At 36.1% G+C, this 21,259-nt stretch overlaps 1 protein-coding gene across 5 annotated transcripts in view; it reads right to left on the bottom strand.

Annotated features, from left to right (window-relative positions):
- The window catches only part of Nox (NADPH oxidase), an 804,684-nt gene that overhangs the window by 180,931 nt on the left and 602,494 nt on the right, over window positions 1-21,259 (bottom strand). For all 5 annotated transcript variants that reach the window (XM_069825605.1, XM_069825607.1, XM_069825610.1 and 2 more), the window contains one exon: window positions 15,373-15,467. In XM_069825605.1, coding sequence (XP_069681706.1) covers window positions 15,373-15,467 — 95 coding nt within the window. The remainder of the gene's footprint in view (window positions 1-15,372; window positions 15,468-21,259) is intronic.

Raw genomic sequence — 21,259 nt, 5'->3', positions numbered from 1 at the left:
TCAAGTTTTTTGAGAGCAGACTGGATGATAAAAGCTTCTCAACCGAATAATAAGAGGCATTTCCCATATTTACTCAGCATTTAATTTCCTCCCGAGTATCATTTATATTTGTTACTGTTGCTGCAAATATCTGAATTTTTCCACCTCTTCAAAGCTTAAATAACTGCAGTAGGCTACCTACGCAACTAATTTAGCTAAGGCTACTTTCCATTCTTAATTGTTAAAAAATTTGTCCCTCACCGTAACCGAGTGATCAAAGGCGTCATAGGCCAAATTAACTTAGACTAGAGACACGTAATGAGCGCTGGTTCAAGTTCTCATGAGGGAAGAAACTTTCTCATAAAATTTCGGCCAGTAATTACATGGGACCAGTGTATACCCAGCTTCGTGATGAATTTGGGAAGCTGTGGTGAGTTTCGAAAGTCACCTACAACGGCAGGGGGGAAATCACCGTGATAAACACACAGTATTCCCAAACTGGTTAGGTGATCATTTACCTCTGCTCAGAAATGTGGTCGTGAGACCAGGAGTCGTCTGGTCGGCTTGTTCCTTCATGGGCTATTGCGCAATGGATTTTTTGATAATCCATTTTGCTTACCTTTCCATTATATGAAATGTAAGACAAAATACTGTGATGATTAAAACATGTATTTTCAGATTTTCGCGGAAATATACGTCCACGTGCCTCAGCAGAAACGAACGATCATACAATCAGTATGATTGTAGAATATGGTTATGTTATTACAATGATCACCTCAGGCTTTATAGCTGCCTACCTAAACCATTCTACACAATACAGTTTATAAAGATGGCTGTCTTTTTTCGATGTTGAATGTCTATACTCGAACTACAAGGAGAGAAAAATTGTAACGTTTTGACATAAAAGGTTTTGCTGTAAACTCTGACGACACTGTTAGTATCTTAGTACTATGGAACTTTCTTACATAGTTCATGGCCCACTATATTGCAGTAAACTCTGACGTGATTCGAGGTTGCACTCACACGTGACAAGATAAGCGCAACTGTCTGGACGAGTCCATTCTTACATAGGAGTGCATGTGTATATGTAAACTGCATGGACGTGTCCATTAAGACTTTTCAGGTAATCATTGGGATCTCTTTAAGTCCCTCGTCAATTTTATTCCATGTTTGTTAAATTGTTTCCGGTTTATTAATTAATTAATTCATTTATTCATTCATCGATCCATCCATCCATCCATACAGGAGGCACGAAGTAAATCTTATACACTTCTGTTTCCATGGTACTATGACATTAAATAAATCTTTCATGTTTCTTTCATTGTAGGTCGAATATGGACATTTCACGTCAAAAAAGTTCTTAACAGAAGCGAAAGATGTAGCCTCTAAATCGGAGTTATCCCACTGAATTTGGAACGTAGCTCTAAGACCACCAAACTTTCCATTTTGTTGGTGTCCTCTTGTATGTGAAGTTGTATCATAGTAAATTATTTAGACAGCCTGCAACAAGATACGCAGGCAAGCGAGGGTTTGAATATCGTATCATATTACAGGCTGGAACCCGAGAACACCGGAGTACTGCTTGAGCAGAGATGTTACAGTATGATGAATATTCTGACCGAATTATGAATATCAATTTTATAAGAGTATATTTTAAACAAAACTGATATCCTCTGAGTACTGGAGAGTGGCATGATCCCGCGATCTAGACTTCGATTCCCAACGTTAATTATTTGCGGTGGATATGATCAGAAAATGAGGGTTATATGCGGGCCTTATCTTTGTTTTCAAATTTAAAAATGTAATAATTCTACAAATACTCTTCGGTTGACCTATCAATTCCCATATTTTTATTCTCTCTTCTCTTGTTCCTCAGGGATTAGGCCCACTGGTCTGCTCCGTTCACATGTGAAAGTGTCTTGCCATCTTATTTTCGGTCTGCATACACTTCTGTATTCTGAGGGTCTCTAGTTCAATAATACTCGTTCATTCTTAATATTTGTTGATACTAGAGATGAACAACGACTGAGAAAGCAAGACTAACAGCTCCCGCAAAGCCAAAAACCCGCACGACAATGTTCTATGCGTCGCGTCGTTGACGTAAAGACTGCTTGTGAGTGTATCAAGACTCTGAGATTGAACACTTCCAAAGTCCCGAACGTCAAGAAACCTTGGATCGCCACAGTTGTTTATACCTGACTGAACTTTTGTCTACTTTGGCAACTGTTATATATGTATAAACAATCAAGTAGCCTATTTGAAACATCATCTCTACCTTTCAGTGTATAATAATCTATTCCCCAATCTTTATTTAATTACTAGGCCCTTATTAAAAGGCTACGAATTTTCTTTTCATATATTTGAGATCAAGTGTGCAATCTCAAGTAAAAAGATATTAACGTTATGTTTTATGTTTCTTAGAAATGCAAATTTATTTGAGAATTGTTTTTTTTCTTCTATTTATATAAGCATAGGTAATAGGCTATATAATAGAATCAGAACATTTTGATAACTAAGATATTGGTCTGTTTTGTCTTTTTGTCTCATTTAAACATTTATAATGTTATTTATTTCAATGATGCATGTGATTCAAAGTTGTGAAATCTTTCCATGACGACCAAATATGCTATTTCGAGAATGATGAGCGAGACTCGAAGCGCACAAGAATGACGAGACGAGACTCGAAAGACAAATGCAACGAACACAGCGAGAGAGAGTGGCAGCTAGTTTTGTTCATCTCTAGTTGATATCATCTGCATTTTTTGTACCGCAATTTTTGTGTTTACACTGTGTACATTAGGTCCTTGTGGATGTGTATGATTATCTTTTGATCCAAGAAGGAAAATCCAGCTACATTATTTCCAATCTCCTCTCCTCTCCTCCCCCCCCTTTGTCGTCATTCTTCTTTCTTCGAACGTCTATTAACCTTTCCCTTTCTTTGCATCAGTAATTTGTCTCCTTTTGTCATGTTCTTTTTCCTTCACTCCTTGTCTGTTTCCCTCTTTTCGGTTTCTCTTTTATATTATATTTAGTTTTCTTCCCTTCTCTATTTTCTCTTTCTCGCATATTCCCTCTCTTTTTTCACATCCTTTTCTAGTCTCTCTCCCCCACTACCTGTGCCTCCCTCTCCCAATCTCTACTCTATTGTCTTGTAATGTCCCTGCCACGTGCTCGATATTGTTGTTCCTGCTGCTTATTACTGTGTGGGTTTTGGTGTCACCGCCATGATGAGAGGTCAATGGGGTCACAGAAGGACTCAGAAGAAAAGCCGCCTGTGATACCACCAATCTTGATTGGAGGTGGCCTGGTCTCCTGTGCAATGCTATCATGGACCGTTCCAAAGATTGGAGGAACTGGAGACGATAATAGCAACCAGTAGGCCTACATACTCTAGGTCTACTTTTATGCATTTTCTTCATCCCGAGTCATTTCTAAGTTTACTTATAAAATTCGCGGCTTTCTCTTTCACAGTTCATCTTTAATCAACCCTTCCTTCCTTTATTCTGTCCTTTTAAGTGGTTTTCTCGTTCCTTCTCATTTTCTACCACTCAACTTCTATAAATTAATCTCCTTCAAGCATGATATTTATCCTCAAAGCACAATATTTCTTCTTCAAGCACCGTATTTCTTCTTCAAGCAACGTATTTCTTCTTTAAGCACCATATTCCTTCTTCAAGCACCATATTTATTTTTTAAGCACAATATTTCTTCTTCAAGCCTCATATTCCTTCTTCAAGCACCATATTTCGTCTTCAAGCCACATATTTCTTCTCCAAATACCGTATTTTCTTCAAGCACCGTATTCTTCTTCAAGCACCATATTCCCCTTTTCAACACGATATTTCTTCTTCAAGCACGATATTTTTTCTTCAATTTTTTAAATGAAGAACGACATTTCTTCTTCAAGCACAATATTTTTTCTTCACTTTTTAATGAAGAACGACATTTATTCTTCAGGTACTACACCTCTTCTTCAAATACCACATTTCTTCTTCAAGAATGAAATTTCTTCTTGAATCCTGGTTGAGTGTTAGAGAAGGCCATATGGCCTTAACTCTGCCAGGTTAAATAAACCATTATTATTATTATTATTATTATTATTATTATTATTATTATTTCTTTTTCAAACAAAATATTTTTTCTTCAAGCACTATATTTCTTCTTCAAGCATCGCATTTTTTCCTTCAAGCACCAAATTTCTCTTTCAAACACGATATTTCTTCTTCAAATATAATATTCTTTTTCAAAATGTTTTAAAGTGAAGAACGACATTTCCTCTTCAAGCACAACATTTCTTCTTCAAGCACGACATTTCTTTCTCTAGCACAACATTTCTCCTTCAAGCATGATATTTCTTCTTCAAGAACGACATTTCTTCTTCAAGCACAACATGCTATTCCTTAATCAAGCGCGATATGCTATTTCTTAAACAAGCATGCTATTTATTCAAGCACGGTCTCTTCGCTGAAGATACTAGTAAGCAGGAAAAATGTGAGTTTATGGAACGTCAAAAATAACACTAATGTTTTTTTTTGCAAGAATTAAATAATAATAGTGTATCTAGTAAAATATATTTTTAAAAGAGTAAGTGTTGAAGGTAGACCTTTTATAAAGTCACGATCAGTTATTTCAATATAGTCTACACGTTACTGGAAAAAAAAATTGTTACAATGAAATTGTAATAGATGTGATCGTGTATGTTTTTTATAATACAATAAAGAAATAAAATGCAACAGAATAAAACAAAGATGTATTCATGTAATTGTAAGAATTCTGTGAATTCCTCATCACTTTACTTTCTCTGTTTTCCTTGTCCCATCTTCATTTCTTGCCCTCATCCGTTCTTTCTTTGACATTTCTTTTTTCCTTCCTTCCTCCTTCCCTCTTTCCCTTTCTTTCTTTCTTTCTTTCACTTTCTACCTTCATTCCATGAAACAATAATCTGTTGAATTTATTTGTTTATATGTTTATTTACTTATTTATTTATTTATTTATTAACAGTAATTTATTTATTATTTCATTTCCTATTTCTTCATTCTTTCTTCTTCTCGTTTCAACTTCATCCTTGTCTACAGTTAATTCTGCATTCTTTCCTTTCCCCATTTCGTTTCTCCCATCACTCTTTTTCACATGTATTTCTTTCTGTTTTTCTTTGTTATTCTATATCTCTATTCTTTCTTTTTCATGCACACCACAGAGTGTACAGAATGCTCTCGTTTCATAAGCTACACAAGTGGGTGGAACATAAAGCGACTATAAACAAGTGCAAACTGTCCTGCGGTGGAAATATGCGGCGATAAAAACCAGCAAAGCGTCTGTGCAACAGATATCCATCAGGTGACCTCTGACCCGCACACACCGCCAGAGCAATCTGGTGGCCAATCTGCAACAACTGGTACCTTGTACTGAAATTAGCTTTAAGTTTATCTGCAGTCAGAATATTGCTCCATAAATAAACCAGTTTCCTCGTTTGTGGAAGCCATACCTGCTATACAAATTGCAGTGTAGCAAGAAAGTATTATTTTAGATTCACTGTCTTCCTAGAAAAAAGATTTTATGACGTAGCCTGCTTCTATGAAGAACGGAACTTGAATGTACAGACTTAATTAAATTGTAAAATATACCGTAACTTTTTCTTTTTTCAGAAATTTAATATTGTAAGAGATGACAAGTTATAATAACAATAGTTGTTGTTTAGTCAACTGTCCAAAGACAGGTCTAAATCTCACAAGTGATGTAATGCACCAATTATGAGGCAACTAGGCCAGGAGATAATGAGGGTAGGGTGGCCAGTTTCTTTCTCCCTCCATTGCATACAACGCCGATTAGCTACATGTTACACTAATCAGACTTCAGATGCATACGAACAATTTTGTTCTTGTTCCGACACATCGTCAAGTGAGATGTACTGTCTGATAATATAGGCCTACGTACGTATCAGCTAGAACCTCAATCAGAGGGAAAAGAATAGTTGGTGAAAGAAAATAAAGTTTTCAGACATTTTATTAATGTAAAGAAACAAAAAAAGAAATCTAAAACCTTTCTAGTGGAATATCCACAGCAGTTTCATATTCAATGAAATCTACAACTTAGCGCAGACTTGTCAAGCGCGGACATTTCTAGCCTTTAAACGAGGTGTAACAGTGACGTATCTTCTTTAAGAGTGTGCCTGCATACGATTCTGGCAGACTCCTTGTCAGAGGGTATAATATGCCCGAGCTTGACATCCCTGTCTTAGCGGAAGGCGTAAACTGAATAATATAGGAAACAATGAGTCTTTTGGTTTAACTCTTACATTTATATGAAAATGATCACAGAATTTAGCTCCCACTTTTAGTTTATACTTGACAATGATTAAACACATTTGTCGCAAGTTAATTAATTTTTCTGGAATCATAATGGAATTTTGTAAGAAATATCCTGCTTGAAGTAGGCCTAAAACTTGCATTAAAAACTAATTGAAAAAAGTAAATTATTTTACATATCTCCGAGTCCACACATGTGGAGTAACGGTCAGCGCGTCTGGCCGGGAAACCAGGTGGCCCGGGTTCGAATCCCGATCGGGGTAAGTTACCTGGTTGAGGTTTTTTCCGGGGTTTTCCCTCAACCTAATACGAGCAAATGCTGGGTAACTTTCGATGCTCATTTTACCGGCATTATCACCTTCATATCATTCAGACGCTAAATAACCTAGATGTGTTGATACAGCGTCGTAAAATAGCCCAATAAAAAATACATATCTCATATACAATTTTTCATTTTTTGGATACGTTAGGCTTAATATAATTGTAAGTAAATAATTTTACATATTTCGGAAACATTAGGTACAATTTTTTATGAATAAGGTATTTCTCATAACATTTGTAAATACAGTGAAAAAAAAATGAAAAAAAATTAACACAATATTGGAACCTTCCCGATACAAAAACTCACAAGAATTAGATTACATAAAACATTAATAAAACCTGTACTTCAATATGTTACTGAAGTGCAGCATCGGTTCTTCATTCATTCATTCATTTTCGAATAGTCGCGTTCAACAAGCAGCAAATAATTATATTTTAACTGTTCAAGTTTATTGGCAGTTAAACAAAATTAAATTTCATTCTCCTACATTCTTTTAAGAAAACGTGAAATATCTCGGAGTTGGTTCCAATACAGAACCTTGGAGAGAATATTCATTATATCAAGTTCAAGTGGGGATACTAACTCAAAATCTTTTGACTATGGATGGAATCACGGTACCTAGTCCTTGCAAATGGATTAAGTCTTATTGTGATTTCTTGGTGCGAACCATAGCGCAGTCTTTTTTTCGGGGACAGGTGTAGCCCCGGTGAGGTAACAGACCATACAGCGCCGGGCCGGGCTGTTGTGCAAGTCTTAATAAAACCGGCCAGCCGGCACCTTGCTGATGCTTTATCAGGCCGCGGTGGTAATGGACATTGTTCTCTATCGAGATCATTGCTACCACGACTGTTTTCGTGAATTAAGTCCAGCCGTGATCCTGGTGGGTGGAAGAAATATCGCCAAACGCAGCCGGGAATCACAGCAACAGCGACATAACTCACAATGCAATGACGAACATTCCTAGGCAACTCATAAAACCTTTCCTCCTCTAAGTATGTATATCCAGACGCAATACACAGCTTAGCAAATGAATAGTCATGTGTTCTTTCTTCAGGACATTTTCTATAAATTTTAAAGGGAGATTTGTAAGTACTGAAAAATTGATTAAATTCAATTGTTTTATCAGAAATGTATAAATATCTAACATTGAAATGTGCAATTTCTGCAATTCTATACTAGTTTCAGATTTAGTGTGACTATTATAGTTACGCGTAATTATTTAATTAAAAACAGTTTTAGAGAATCCGGAGGTTCATTGCCACCCTCACATAAGCCCGCCATCGGTTCTATTTTTATTTTTATTTTATTGGGTTACTTTACGACGCTGGATCAACATCTAGGTTATTTAGCGTCTGAATGGAATGAAGGTGAAATGAGTCCGGGGTCCAGCACTGAAAGTTACCCAGCATTTGCTCGTATTGGGTTGAGGGAAAACCCCGGAAAAAACCTCAACCAGGTAACTTTCCCCGACCGGGATTCGAACCCGGGCCACTTGGTTTCGCGGCCAGACGCGCTGACCGTTACTCCACAAGTGTAGACCATCGGTTCTATCCTGAGCAAGATTAATCCAGTCTCTACCATCATATCCCACTTCCCTCAAATCCAGTAGGACTCGGCCTCCCCAAAGGTCTTCCAACCAACAGTCTATACGCATTTCTGGACTCACTCATACGTGCTACAGTCGTATGCGAATATCCTATCTCTTGGCCTAACTCACTTATCGTCTGACGTCGATCTGTGTCTAACAGCGCGGCAACAGCCTGCACTTGCTCGTCACTGACACTAGGATGCCCGGCCGAGCCACGATTGCCACTCTATCACGTTCCTGATTGAAAGCTCTAACTCACCTCGCCACTGTTCTGTATGGTAACGCCGTTTCCCCACATGCTTCAACAAGATCTTCATGACATTGTCTTGTGCGACCACGGACACATTGCATTTTCAATGAACTTCACTGTTCCTGATTTGTGAACATGGCGAAAATACAACAGCTTAGATAATAATAATAATAATAATAATAATAATAATAATAATAATAATAATAATAATGTTTTATTTTCGCTGGCAGAGTTAAGGCCATAAGGCCTTCTCTTCCACTCAACCAGCCTTAATCAATACAATACAATACATATTTAAATTAAAAATATTTACACTACACTTAAAAGGTTCTCCAGCAATATTCTTCAATTTTAACGACTAGTAGACTACATATGTATTTATTTAAATTTAGATAAGCCTATAAGGTAAAGCAGTAACTTAATTTATGAGCTAATTTAATTCAATCAATTATAATTAATTTAATATTTGAGATAGCTAGTAAAATGATGAAAATTAATTTAATATAAGCTTACTGGAACTATGTTACAGGGAGAAAAAAATATATATATATATAAATCTAAAATATATTTTTATAATGAGAATATTAATGTAATTTCCATTACAGGTTTTGTATATCTATTTAGAGAAATTAAAATAATAATAAGAATGGACAGATGTTAGTTTCATTATAAGTAACAAATATTAATCAGAAATTAATCTGTTAAGTAAGAATTTATGTAATTTTGACCTAAATGAAGTTATTGTCCAACAACCCCTTACATCACTCGGAAGCGAGTTCCAATTTCTAGCAACTGAAACTGTATAAGATGAAGAATATAAAGATGTCTTGTGGTAGGGTATAATGAGTAAATTCAGATCGGTAACTCACACAAGAATATCTTCTTCTCGCCACAGCGCATGTGCTTTGAGTCGGCAGGGAAAATCCATTTACTGTGAGGTAGGTTAGACATAGACTGACATATGGTAGAAGTGATAATAATTGAGCGTATTCCGAATCTCAGCGCTGAGCAATCTGATGGCATCACAGTGTTCCGAATTTCACCGATGGCTTCACTGATGCTCCACCGGTGTCGCACCGGTGCCACCAGCTTGCAGAGGTGGTGGCAGTCTCCATCAGCCGCCATCAGTGAATCTGATTGGTTCTTGTATAGGGCGGGAATTAGCAGACGAATGACATCGTGCACTGTTATGTCATGGCGGTGTGTTCTGCTGTATTGTTTGTAATGAGCACAGCGTAAAAACAATATGTTAATGGCTTATGAGCGAATATGTCAACGGACCAGTTATTAGTACCGGCTCAAGAAATAAACTGTTTATGCTCTCTTTTCTTTGAACTAGATGGCAGTACGGAAATTTCGCAAAATATTGCTAGCGTAGCACAGACAACAACTTATACAGTCGCCATGACAGCCATCGATCCTTCCAGCAGTTTTGTTCCTATTTCGCTGCAGCGTGACGTCATTGTTGTCCACCGGTCCGGTGAGATTCGGAATACGCTGATTGTTTCCGTCCCGTTTCGCTTCCACAGCAGTGTTGCCACTATTAAAGTTCCAACCATGTACTTATACAGTTTACTGAAAATGTTCCGTTTATTATGGAATTTTAGATCATTATTTGAATAAGTTTTACATTGCACTGGTATACTATAAACATTACTGAAAATTTTCCCAATATTAGTAGTTTTTTACCCTATTGATTTTGGTAAGTTTTATATATTTTTTAAGCAAAACACGTTAGCCGCCCAAACATTCTCTTATACCACCCACAACAAAAGTGATTGCTTGCAATACCACTTCAGACATTTACAATACTGGAAATTTCGACGGGACAATGATAGGCTATGATATAACGAGATATTGTGTGATATTTGATGTGTTGAAATCATACGGTAACATGTGTGACAATACAACCTATGAAATGTTACATAATATTAGATCTTCATTCTAACTTCAAGAAGTTATTTGTAGTTAAGTTAGCTATCTGCTTTCACAGAGGTCGCAGGAGTGTTTCTTTATTGCACTCTTGCTCCGCATTCCTGATGGAGAGCCACGCGCCTTCCGTCTGTCTTCTTTTGTTTCTGTGTTGGCTTCCTGCCATGCTTCCCGATCTGATTTTGTGCAGATTTATATGCCTCGCCCAACGCAACAAGCTTCGGTATCGCCGTGTATATCGTGGTATTGTTACAAAAGAAGGATACCTGGCACAGACAGGCAGGCAAGTGATAACTAGATCGAAGATTTGCATGAAAGTGCATGTTTTTATTGATATGTCATATATCTTTGCGTTTAGAACGAAGAGTAATCAATAAGATTGATTTTATTTTGAATATTGTTAATACTCGTATTTAAACAGTTTTTGTGAAAATGAATACTGTAATTTAATATTGTATAAAATATTTATTAATATTAGTTTATTTAAAACTTCACGAGGAACTTCACTGTATTGTTGATAGTAGGAGCAATCGGAGAATCGATATCGTACCTGTAAATAGAAATAAGCTAACAGCCGAAATAATTGATCATACGACCAGATTTTAAAATTCAGCCACTCACCCACCTAAAGAGTACGAATACAAAAAGAAAATCTACGAGCCCACGATTTAGTTCCTATCAGTCAAATACAACGTTGGAAAAATCACAGCTACCGGTCTCTTCTTCGGTGCAAGAGGCACCTTTCTGAAAACCTTTGTAAAGTGAAGGGAAAAATACAAACTGAAGCAAGAACTAAAACGCTACCATCAACACCACAATAACATTTTCCGTAGCGATATTTCTCCAGTATCTTTATGCAGTATTTACTTACAAATGACTTTTAAGGAATCCGTAGGTTCATTGCCGGCCTCACATAAGACCGCCATCGGTCACTCTCCTGAGCAAGATTAATCCAGTCCCTAGCATCATATCCCACCTCCCTCAAATACATTTTAATATTATCCTCCCATCTACGTCTCGGCCTCCACAAAGGTCTTTTTCCCTCCGACCTCCCAACTAACACTCTATATGCAATTGTGGATTCGCCCATACGTGCTACATGTCCTGTTCATCTCAAACATCTGGATTTAATATTTCTAATTATGTCAGGTGAAGAATACAATGAGTGCAATTGTGCATTGTGTAACTTTCTCTATTCTCCTGTAACTTCATCCCTCTTAGCCCCAAATATTTTCCTAAGCACCTTAGTCTCAAGATCCTTAATCTCTGTTCCTCTCTCAAAGTGGGAGTCCAAGTTTCACAACCATACAGAACAACCAGAAGGTAATATATCTGTTTTATAAAGTCTAACTTTCAGTTCTTTGAGAGCAGACTGGATGACAAAAGCTTCTCAACCAAATAATAACAGGCATTTCCCATATTTATTCTGCGTTTAATTTCCTCCCGAGTGTCATTTATATTTGTTGCTATTGCTCCAAGATTTTTTAACTGTCCTATCTTTTCAAAGGATAAATTTCCATTTTTTATATTTCCATTTCGTACTATGTTCTGGTCACGAGACTGTGGTCGTGCCAGAGAATCAGTCCCATTCCGAGGCTTATGCTGTGGTTTCGTAAAACGCTGTTTTTTACGCTGAAGGGTTGTTAGCCCTTCGCCCAACCCTCAAGCTGGAGGACCACAACTTATCAGCTGTCCGCGACTGCTTATTCCTTTATGGAGTACACTCAATTTAAATTGTACCGGGTCCCTTATTTTGTTATATGTGACCTAACCGTATTGCAATTTAAATTACTGCAAAAGCATTTGCATTAAGGGGAGTCTGTACTGCTTATCCCAGCAATGTAAATTACATCTAATTTAGGTGTACTTTTCTCAGGACTTACATAAGATACACATTTGAAATTTTTAGGGGTTATTCTTCAAGTATTATTGTATGTAACAGGCTAAAATTACGGTCTTCATCTTTTATTACTCTGCTTTACATTGATGGGATGGCAGTACGGACTCCCTTAACACAATTGATATTTGTTATCGGGATTTTTTAAACTAAACTAGGCCTATAGTCGTCTGAATATCCCATTAAAAGTGCAATAAAACGTTTCATAGCGAGCTTATTTCTAAGGTCTTTAGTGCACGGTGGTGGTGGTGGTGGTGGTGGTGGTATAGTAAAGAGAATAGTAGCACGAAGGAAGAGTGTTGATGCAATGAAATGTGTAACATTGATGGAGACGGAAGAACTCTGGAAGAAAAAAAAAACATTCATCGTCCGATTTTGTCCCCAAAATTATAAGACCAAGGATCGAACTCGAGTTCGCAGAACAATAGGCTAACGCTCTAGGACTAAACTATAAGGGTTCTATGCATAGACATTTCGCTAGCCCGCGCTACGAGCGTGCTAAACTAGCCCCGGCTATCGACTGATTACTTGTGCAGGATTCATACCATATCATATCGCTAATACTAGTTCGCTGATCATCCACCGGAAGCCCGCGCTAAGAATGTCTATGAATATGGCCCAATATGGCTACTCCAACAGCGCATGAAGTTAACCCAAGTTATTTTCGATACTGTCAGATTGAAAAATTAACAAGTACATCGACCTGAAGTAGGATCTGTAAAGTAGAGTCATTGCAGTGGATATCAGGAACAGAAATAGGTCCGAATTCTTCCGGAATATCCGTACGTCACTAATAGCACTTCTCTATAAATTACTTGGAATGACAGATTGCAGTCGTCTGAAGTGAACTGTGTAGCAGTTTGATGTTTGGCAACGTAAAATGCTGCAGGCAATTTGATGAACACGTGGGTTGCCTTGCGTGGGCCGAGTGAAGTGGGCAGAGACAAGACTAAAACATTCGTTTGCCACACATTTATAGTTCATTATTTTGTATTACTTTTAAACTGGAAAGTTTATTAGGAAAACATGAGATAGAAACCTGGCAAAAGTGTAAGAATTCGAAGAAGAAGAAAAAGTAAGACACCAGCAGTATTTATTTTCCCATTACTCTTGCTGCGAGGGAAGTTTGTATAGCCGTTTACAGTTACAGAGCTCAGAATTATTGAAGTATAGAAATCTAGGAACTGAGTTCAAACCCCGTTAGGAGTATGGATTTTTGACCGCTGTCAGCAAAGCATGATATAGACAAATTGAACGAAGACATTGACTCGATTGTGACATGGACAAAGAAACTCCATCTTAAAATCAATCCTGGAAAGACACAAGTAATTATATTAGGACACAAACGGCAAACAGACGTTGTAAAGCACCTTGACATTTCCCCCGTTAAAGTAAGTACAGTGCATATCCCTTTCAGTTCTTCAGTAAAAAATCTTGGTATTCACATGGATAATAATCTCAACTGGGACTTGCAAATCACAGAAACCTGCAGAAAAGTATATTCTATTATCCATGTGCTAAAAAGGATAAATGTTCATCTCCCCTCTTGCTTAAAAAAAGTCCCTTGTGCAGACACTTGTATTTCCCTATTTTGACTATGCTGACATTTTACTGACTGACCTTTCCAGCGTCAACAAAACGAAACTTCAACGTGCTCATAATTTGTGTGTACGTTTTGTAAGCAATGTTCGTAAATATGATCATATTACCCCATCCCTGGAAGCAATAGGTTGCCTTAAACTAGATAAGAAAAGATATTTACATTCACTTCTCTTTCTCTTCGAAATCTTGAACTCTTCTATTCCTTCGTACCTGTCGTCTCACTTCACTTACCTTTCTTCCCGCTATAATCTGAACACACGCTCTCGCCATGAAACAATACTAACAATACCATCCCATCGCACCTCCTCTTACTCATCCTCTTTCACAATAGCCCTGCCAAGATTCTGGAATTCGCTACCCGCTAGCATCAGGGACTGTCGAAATAAAATTGAATTCAAACGCAAACTTACTAGGCACTTAGACAGTAATTGATTTCTTGTAAATAGTTTCCTTAATCTATCACAAAATATTTCAATATCCAGTAATTTCATTACTATAAATTTTGTTATTCTACGTTTAATTTATAATTCAGTAAATATAAACTATTCTTTGTTTTTCTATGATAAATTATCTAGCTTTAATTAGTCAGGTAATCTTTTCGTAGGCCTACTTTGATTTTTATTGTAATTGTAATTGTAAATTTAATATTAATTGTAATTTTTATTGTAGTTGTAATTGTAAATTTAATACTAATTGTAATTTTATTGCTCATATTATAGTTGGAATCTCCTGGTAGAGGAGCAGAGAAGGCCTGACGGCCTTATCTCTACCAGGTTAAATAAATAAATACTAAAATATTAAATATAGGCCCTAATAACCATGCCGACTATATTTCTTACCTTTCGCAGCACAAAAAATTCACAAAACTCTTACCTCCATTGGTTCGAAATGTAAATAAATTAATTATGATGTTGGTGTGTGGATAAGCTTCAGGGCTTCTACCGCGTTGTCTTGGTGTTATTGGCTGACGTTTCGACCGCTGTGTTGTGGCCATCTTCAGAGCAGTTGTTGGATAAGATGAACACATGCTCTCTGAAGATGCTCTGAAGATGGCCACAACACAGCGGTCGAAACGTCAGCCAATAACACCAAGACAACGCGGTAGAAGCCCTGAAGCTTATCCACACACCATGTACACCAGCCGCGGAAGCCTACGCGAACACTTAATTATGATGTTATTTGTGAGCCTAACTACTAAATAAATACTATCTCTCTCTCTCTCTCTCTCTATATATATATATATATATATATATATATATATATATATATATAAAGCTACTGTATATTCAGATTGAACTGTAAAGAATGTCATTAATTAAAAAAGGATTATACTTTGAGGTATTTAAAACAAAAAAAAAATTAATACAATTTTGTTCGTTTTTATTTCCTCTTCGAGAAAAAAGAATTTCATGTGAAACATTTCATACCGGACGGTATTTTAAGAAAACTATTGAGAACTGCGTTAGGGTTTGCGATACAATAGATAACAGTACTCACGTTAGACGCTCCTTGAGGAACTCGACCCACTCTTCCTGGACTAGTAGGCTGTCCCGGTCCTGATCAAACAGCCGGAACACTCGCTGGAGTAATTCCTGCAACACAAAAAAAGATCGCCCTGTATTTAAATCCGAACATCAGACCTCGAAAATAGAAATCAATCATCCTTATTATCATAGCCATGTTCACAAACTTCGTAACTTCAACAGTACTGCCAGTTCTTAAGAACCATCATTGATTATAATTTGACATAAGAAGTGAAGGATATAACTGCATTAATTTGAGCTAGTAATAGACATCAATAAAACTAGTAGATAAGTTAGAATAACCGTTTTTCTATCTATAATGCTTATAGAAAAAAACCGAGTTTCTATTGAGAGATTGGAAGCGGACACGTTGCAACAGCGCAATGCTTGACTCCCCATAAATTGAACGCATATCTAGGTACTCACGATTAGTAAATTTTGGCATTGATGCACAGTGCTAATCAGTTGATGACCACTGCTGTAGCGAACCAGAGAACTTTTGAACCAAATATAATTTGTCACTTTAAATTATATAAAATTATTCTCAGATGTTTGCGAAGCTCCAAGAAAATATCTATGTGATATTAATTGCACAAATTTGTATAGCTTAATGAAAGTATGCTTGTAAATTAAATTAATCTGCTTACTTTGTATTGTATATATTTGTATAGTTTTAGCCGATGAATTTTATATGCTTTAAATTGAATAATAATCTGTATAGCTCTATTAATAAATTGTTTGTGTTTGTAATTTGAAGTAGTTTCCATGATATGTATTATCAATTTCTGTATATCACAACTGATTGAATTGTTATGCTTTAAATTTAAGTAACTTGATTTGTATTACAATAGCTCAACTAATGAATAATCGTTTGCGTTTGTAAATTTAATAATCTGATTGGCTATGTATTGTATATTTTTAGTAGAGCCATCGATGTAGCTCAGTCGGCAGACTCGCTGGGCTGCTGATCCGCAGCTGCGTTCGGGCTTGGGTTGGATCCTCCTTTGGTCTCATTGAATGGTTTCTTCCGAGGTTTTCCCCAGCATTGGGACTGAAGCCGGATGGTCTATGGCGAGTCCTCGGCATCAACCCCTTTGATTTGATTATCTGGTTGGGTTTTTCCGAGGTTTTCCCCAACCAAAAGGCAAATGCCGGGTAATCTTTTGGCGAATCCTCGGACCTCACCTCATTTCACTACATCTCGCCAAAATATTGTAAAAAATTGCACAAAATTGTAAAAATTGTAATTGTAATATTGTAAAATTTTGACTTTTTCCACATCAGCTTCATTGCTCATGTAAGATCTATGGAATAAAATGAATGAATGAATGAATGAATGAATGAATGAATGAATTAATTAATTAAATATGATAAATCTCTAGATGTTAGTAGGAAAATTATGAAATAGTATACAAAGCAGTGTAAAATGAGGTGAAATGAAAAATTACTAATTGTAAAACTGTAATATTGTAAAATTTTGACTTGTTCCACATCAGCTTCATTGCTCATGTAAGATCTATGGAATAAAATGAATGAATGAATGGATGAATGAAATATGATAAATCTCTAGATGTTAGTAGGAAAATTATGAAAAGCTAGTGTACAAATCAGCGTAAAATGAGGTGAAATGAAAAAAATTTACTAGATTGTAAAACTGTAAAAATTGTAATTGTAATATTGTAAAATTTTGACTTGTTCCACATCAGGTTCATTGCTCATGTAAGATCTATGGAATAAAATGAATGAATGAATGAATGAATGAATGAATGAATGAATGAATGAATGAATGAATGAATGAATGAAATATGATAAATCTCTAGATGTTAGTAGGAAAATTACGAAAAGCTAGTCTACAAATCAGCGTAAAAGAGGTGAAATGAAACATTACTAGATTGTAAAACTGTAAAAATTGTAACTGTAATATTGTAAAAAATTGAACTTGTTCCACATCAGCTTCATTGCTCATGTAAGATCTATGGAATAAAATGAATGAATGAATGAATGAATGAATGAATGAATGAATGAATGAATGAATGAATGAATGAATTATGATAAATCTCTAGATGTTAGTAGGAAAAATAATGAAAAGCTAGTGTACAAAGCAGCGTAAAATGAGGTGAAATGAAAGTCGGTCGTCCAGTATTGAAACTTGCTTTGTACTGTTCCGCAATAATTTATATACTGTACTAGCAAAGTGAGAATTTCAAATTCATAATCAGGATACTGCTTACTGTAATATGTCCCAACTTAGTGGAGATTTAGTGTCAAGTACATGTTTATCGAACACAGCCCAAGACTGCAGACATTAAGGCTCAGTATGGGTACGCCATAAATTATTCTTGTTTCGGAACGAAACCCCTGCAGGCATGCAGAGGCTCGATAAAGTAGGTTAACAGCCTTCAGTATGAAAAATAAGAACATAACGATCACAAGAAAACTATAACGTAAGATTTACGTCGATTTGAGTTATACACTACATACATGTAAAACAACTGATTCAAAGTGATCACTTGTATTATAAGGGCGCAAAACATTCAGGAAGGCTGGTGATCGTTGCTAAATTAAGATTGGAGCGTGTTGTGCCGACTAAGAGGTGCGGAGTTTGATTCTTGATAAGAGAAATGGAGATATTTTAGAGTAGCCTATGTTTCCATCCCTCCTATCTCTCGTTTACCTTAATCTAACATGGACAGAATAAGTTTCAGAATCACTATTTTCCATTATCTTCTTTACGATTAATGTTGACGAAGTAAGCCGAAATATAGTAAAGCCAGATTATTCAGTGCTCAAAGGATACAGAGTTATTGCGTACATTTTATTTTTCTCACGCTTCCTTTAAGTCAGCGTTTCTCAAACTATGGTCCGAGGACCACTTGTGGTCCTCGATGTCTGCACTTGTGGTCCTTCAAAAAGACAGAAGAAAAAGTAAAATTCAATCGAATTGCGTATCTCACTATAGCTGAAAATCTCAGAGTTTGTAAATGACACATGGCAATCGCCTTTCACTTTTTCTCCCAGTACTGACATTTTATGAAAGTTATTTAACCTACCCACCTATCGCCTTCCCACTCTACTCTCAGCAACAAAAGAGGGATTTAAAGCACTATGAACGTGGTGTTTCTCGCCATCTTTTCCGTGCAAATCTGGCGCTGTGCCTGTTACCCAGCTAGGGACCACCCGAATTCATAACAGGACCAAAGTACCGAATCTTTTCATGTATTTATGACTTTCTTAATAGTTTTTCTGACACCCAGTCTGCACATTCAAATGGTCACATACTGTACGAATAGAACATGCAAAATTGCATCTTTATTGTTGAAAATCGGGCATGTTTCTGAATTATTTTTTTATTTCAGTTTTCGCAAATGACGATATAAGAAATTCTCTTTTATTAACATTAACTTAATTAGTTAATACTCATATAAAATTAATTGAATTAAATTAATTTTAAATAATTATTTCTACATTAAAATGTAAGTACACTGGTATTAAAATATGCTACATAAATGATAAATTTGCTTTCGAAGAGAACAAGAGTAAGGTGGTCCGCAGAACTGTTCTGACTTAAAAAAGTTGTCCTCACTTCAGAAAAGTTTGAGAAACACTGCTTTAAGTGGTTAGGTACAGCTTACAGCAGTAAAATTTTTGGAAATATTCAACGTTTTTTTCCTCCATTACTGTATCTTTTACAATAATGAAAATTTGTATGTGTAAAACACTGTCCTTCTGCTATATGAATATATATATATATATATATATATATATATATATATATATATATATATTTTTACGATTTAAAAAAAAGTTACTTTTTTTTTCAAAATTAAAAATGATGGCAGTTCACTGTGCAGTGATGAAGCATTTCCCTCATAACTCATAAACTTATTAACTTTTTCATGTTCTCTCTCTTTTATTTTATTGCTGAAACTCATATTTACAATATCATGCTCTTTCAACTACATTCCTTAATAAATAATATATTTTTATTTTGTGTTAGAAGAAAATACTGATATTTGACCGTTTTTTTTAAATGAATCTATTTTTATCAGACAATCTGTCAAAGGTAGAGAAGTGATCTTGCATCATATTGTAGATCTGACACGTATAAATACACACAAAAAAATCCATCACAGAATGTTGGATAGTTTTTGAGTTATGTGGGAAACGCTTCATCACTGCAGAGTAAAATGAATTTTGAAAAAAAAATGTAAATAATTTTTTAAATCGTAAAAATATATATTTTTTTTCATGTAGCAGAAGGACAGTGTTTTAAACATACCAATTTTTATTATTGTACAAGATACAGTAATGGAGAAAAAAAATGTTGAATATTTCCAAAATTTTACTGCTGTAAGCTGTACCTAACCGCTTAAGTGGAAAACAATATAATACCCAGATAATTTCCCTTTAGTGATGAGTCGAAAGAGAAAGAGCTTTTTTTTATTAAGAAGGCAGGTAAAGTTTGTATTATGTTCTATTACACTTTTTTACGCATGGCATTTTATGTTACAAATAAACACAGTGAAGGTTTTAGTAAAGAAATATTGTTTGGATCTGCTTTAGTACTTTTATAATGCTGTCCACACCTATGGAGTAACGGTCAGCGCGTCTGGCCGCGAAACCAGGTGGCCCGGGTTCGATTCCCGGTCGGGCCTTTTTCCGGGGTTTTCCCCTCAACCCAATACGAGCAAATGCTGGATAACTTTCGGTGCTGGACCCCGGACTCATTTCACCGGCATTATCACCATCATCACATTCAGACGCTAAATAACCTTAGATGTTGATAAAGCGTCGTAAAATAACCTACTAAAATAAAAAAAAATCTACAATACTACATGCTTTACTACAATAAGTACCTAATATACAGTATTATACATTTAAAACAAAGAATCTGAGTTCAGCCGAGTCAAGTGACTGAGGCCCGGTCTCACTTGCCTCAGTAAATCAGCCGTCACTTCATCCTCTCTGTGGTAGCTGAGTTCTCTCATGTGTACAGACAAGGAGTCGTAGTGGTATGAGGTGTTATAAGCGCTAACACACCTAAGACATAAAAGCAAAGTGCTTGTATAAATGGCTTTCAAGTAACAGAGTTTGGGAGCTCAATGAATCACTCCTTCTTCTGCCCCCTCCAGTCTAAATACAGCCGCCGCCCGAGGGACTGTTCATGGAGATGTGCGAGCTTGCGGCTTGGATTACAGAATACCTCGTTGTAGGGCCGGATTTAGACTGACTCAAATGAATTAATTCTCCCTGGAAATAACTGCCGCCACAATAACAAAATTCCTTCCTTGTTCGTCCATCTTCCCATTCATGGCGATTCTGGACAGCTTCACAGGATTTTACTGTGCCCCTGCGGTTAACAAAATATTCTCACCACTCCAGATATCTCAAATAAATACAAACTCGGCTTACGGGCGTTGCCAACTCCAGTTTGCAGAAATACAATAAACGCTTAAAAAACCGCTAAATATAGCATAAAAACCACAACTTACCTATTCAAAAATAGTAATAATAGACTATAAATAATTATAATTAATAATTATTAAACACTTAAACAAAACTACAAAAGAAGAGATTCTACATAATCATTATCATCGTCTTCTTCAATTTCAGCCATAGTTGCAGAAGTTGAAGCACCTGCAGTTTCTGGTCTTACGTTTCCATTGTTCCGATTTTTTCAACCATGTGTTCAGGCAAGTCAGAATCATGGTAACATTTACCACACCGTCTCAGTGCAGCCTTATCTGTCAAAATTGACCGTGATACCTTTGTCCCTATTCTATTTTTAATTTTGGTTTTACTTATATTCATCTGGATAAATAGCCTTTCTACTTCTGCATTTGACCAGAAAAACAGAGCGT

The sequence above is a fragment of the Periplaneta americana genome, chromosome 5, assembly GCF_040183065.1.
Source record: "Periplaneta americana isolate PAMFEO1 chromosome 5, P.americana_PAMFEO1_priV1, whole genome shotgun sequence".
In the NCBI taxonomy this organism is placed as follows: domain Eukaryota; kingdom Metazoa; phylum Arthropoda; class Insecta; order Blattodea; family Blattidae; genus Periplaneta; species Periplaneta americana.
The sequence above is the reverse complement of the archived record's forward strand: the minus strand, read 5'-3'. Positions and strand labels throughout refer to the sequence as shown.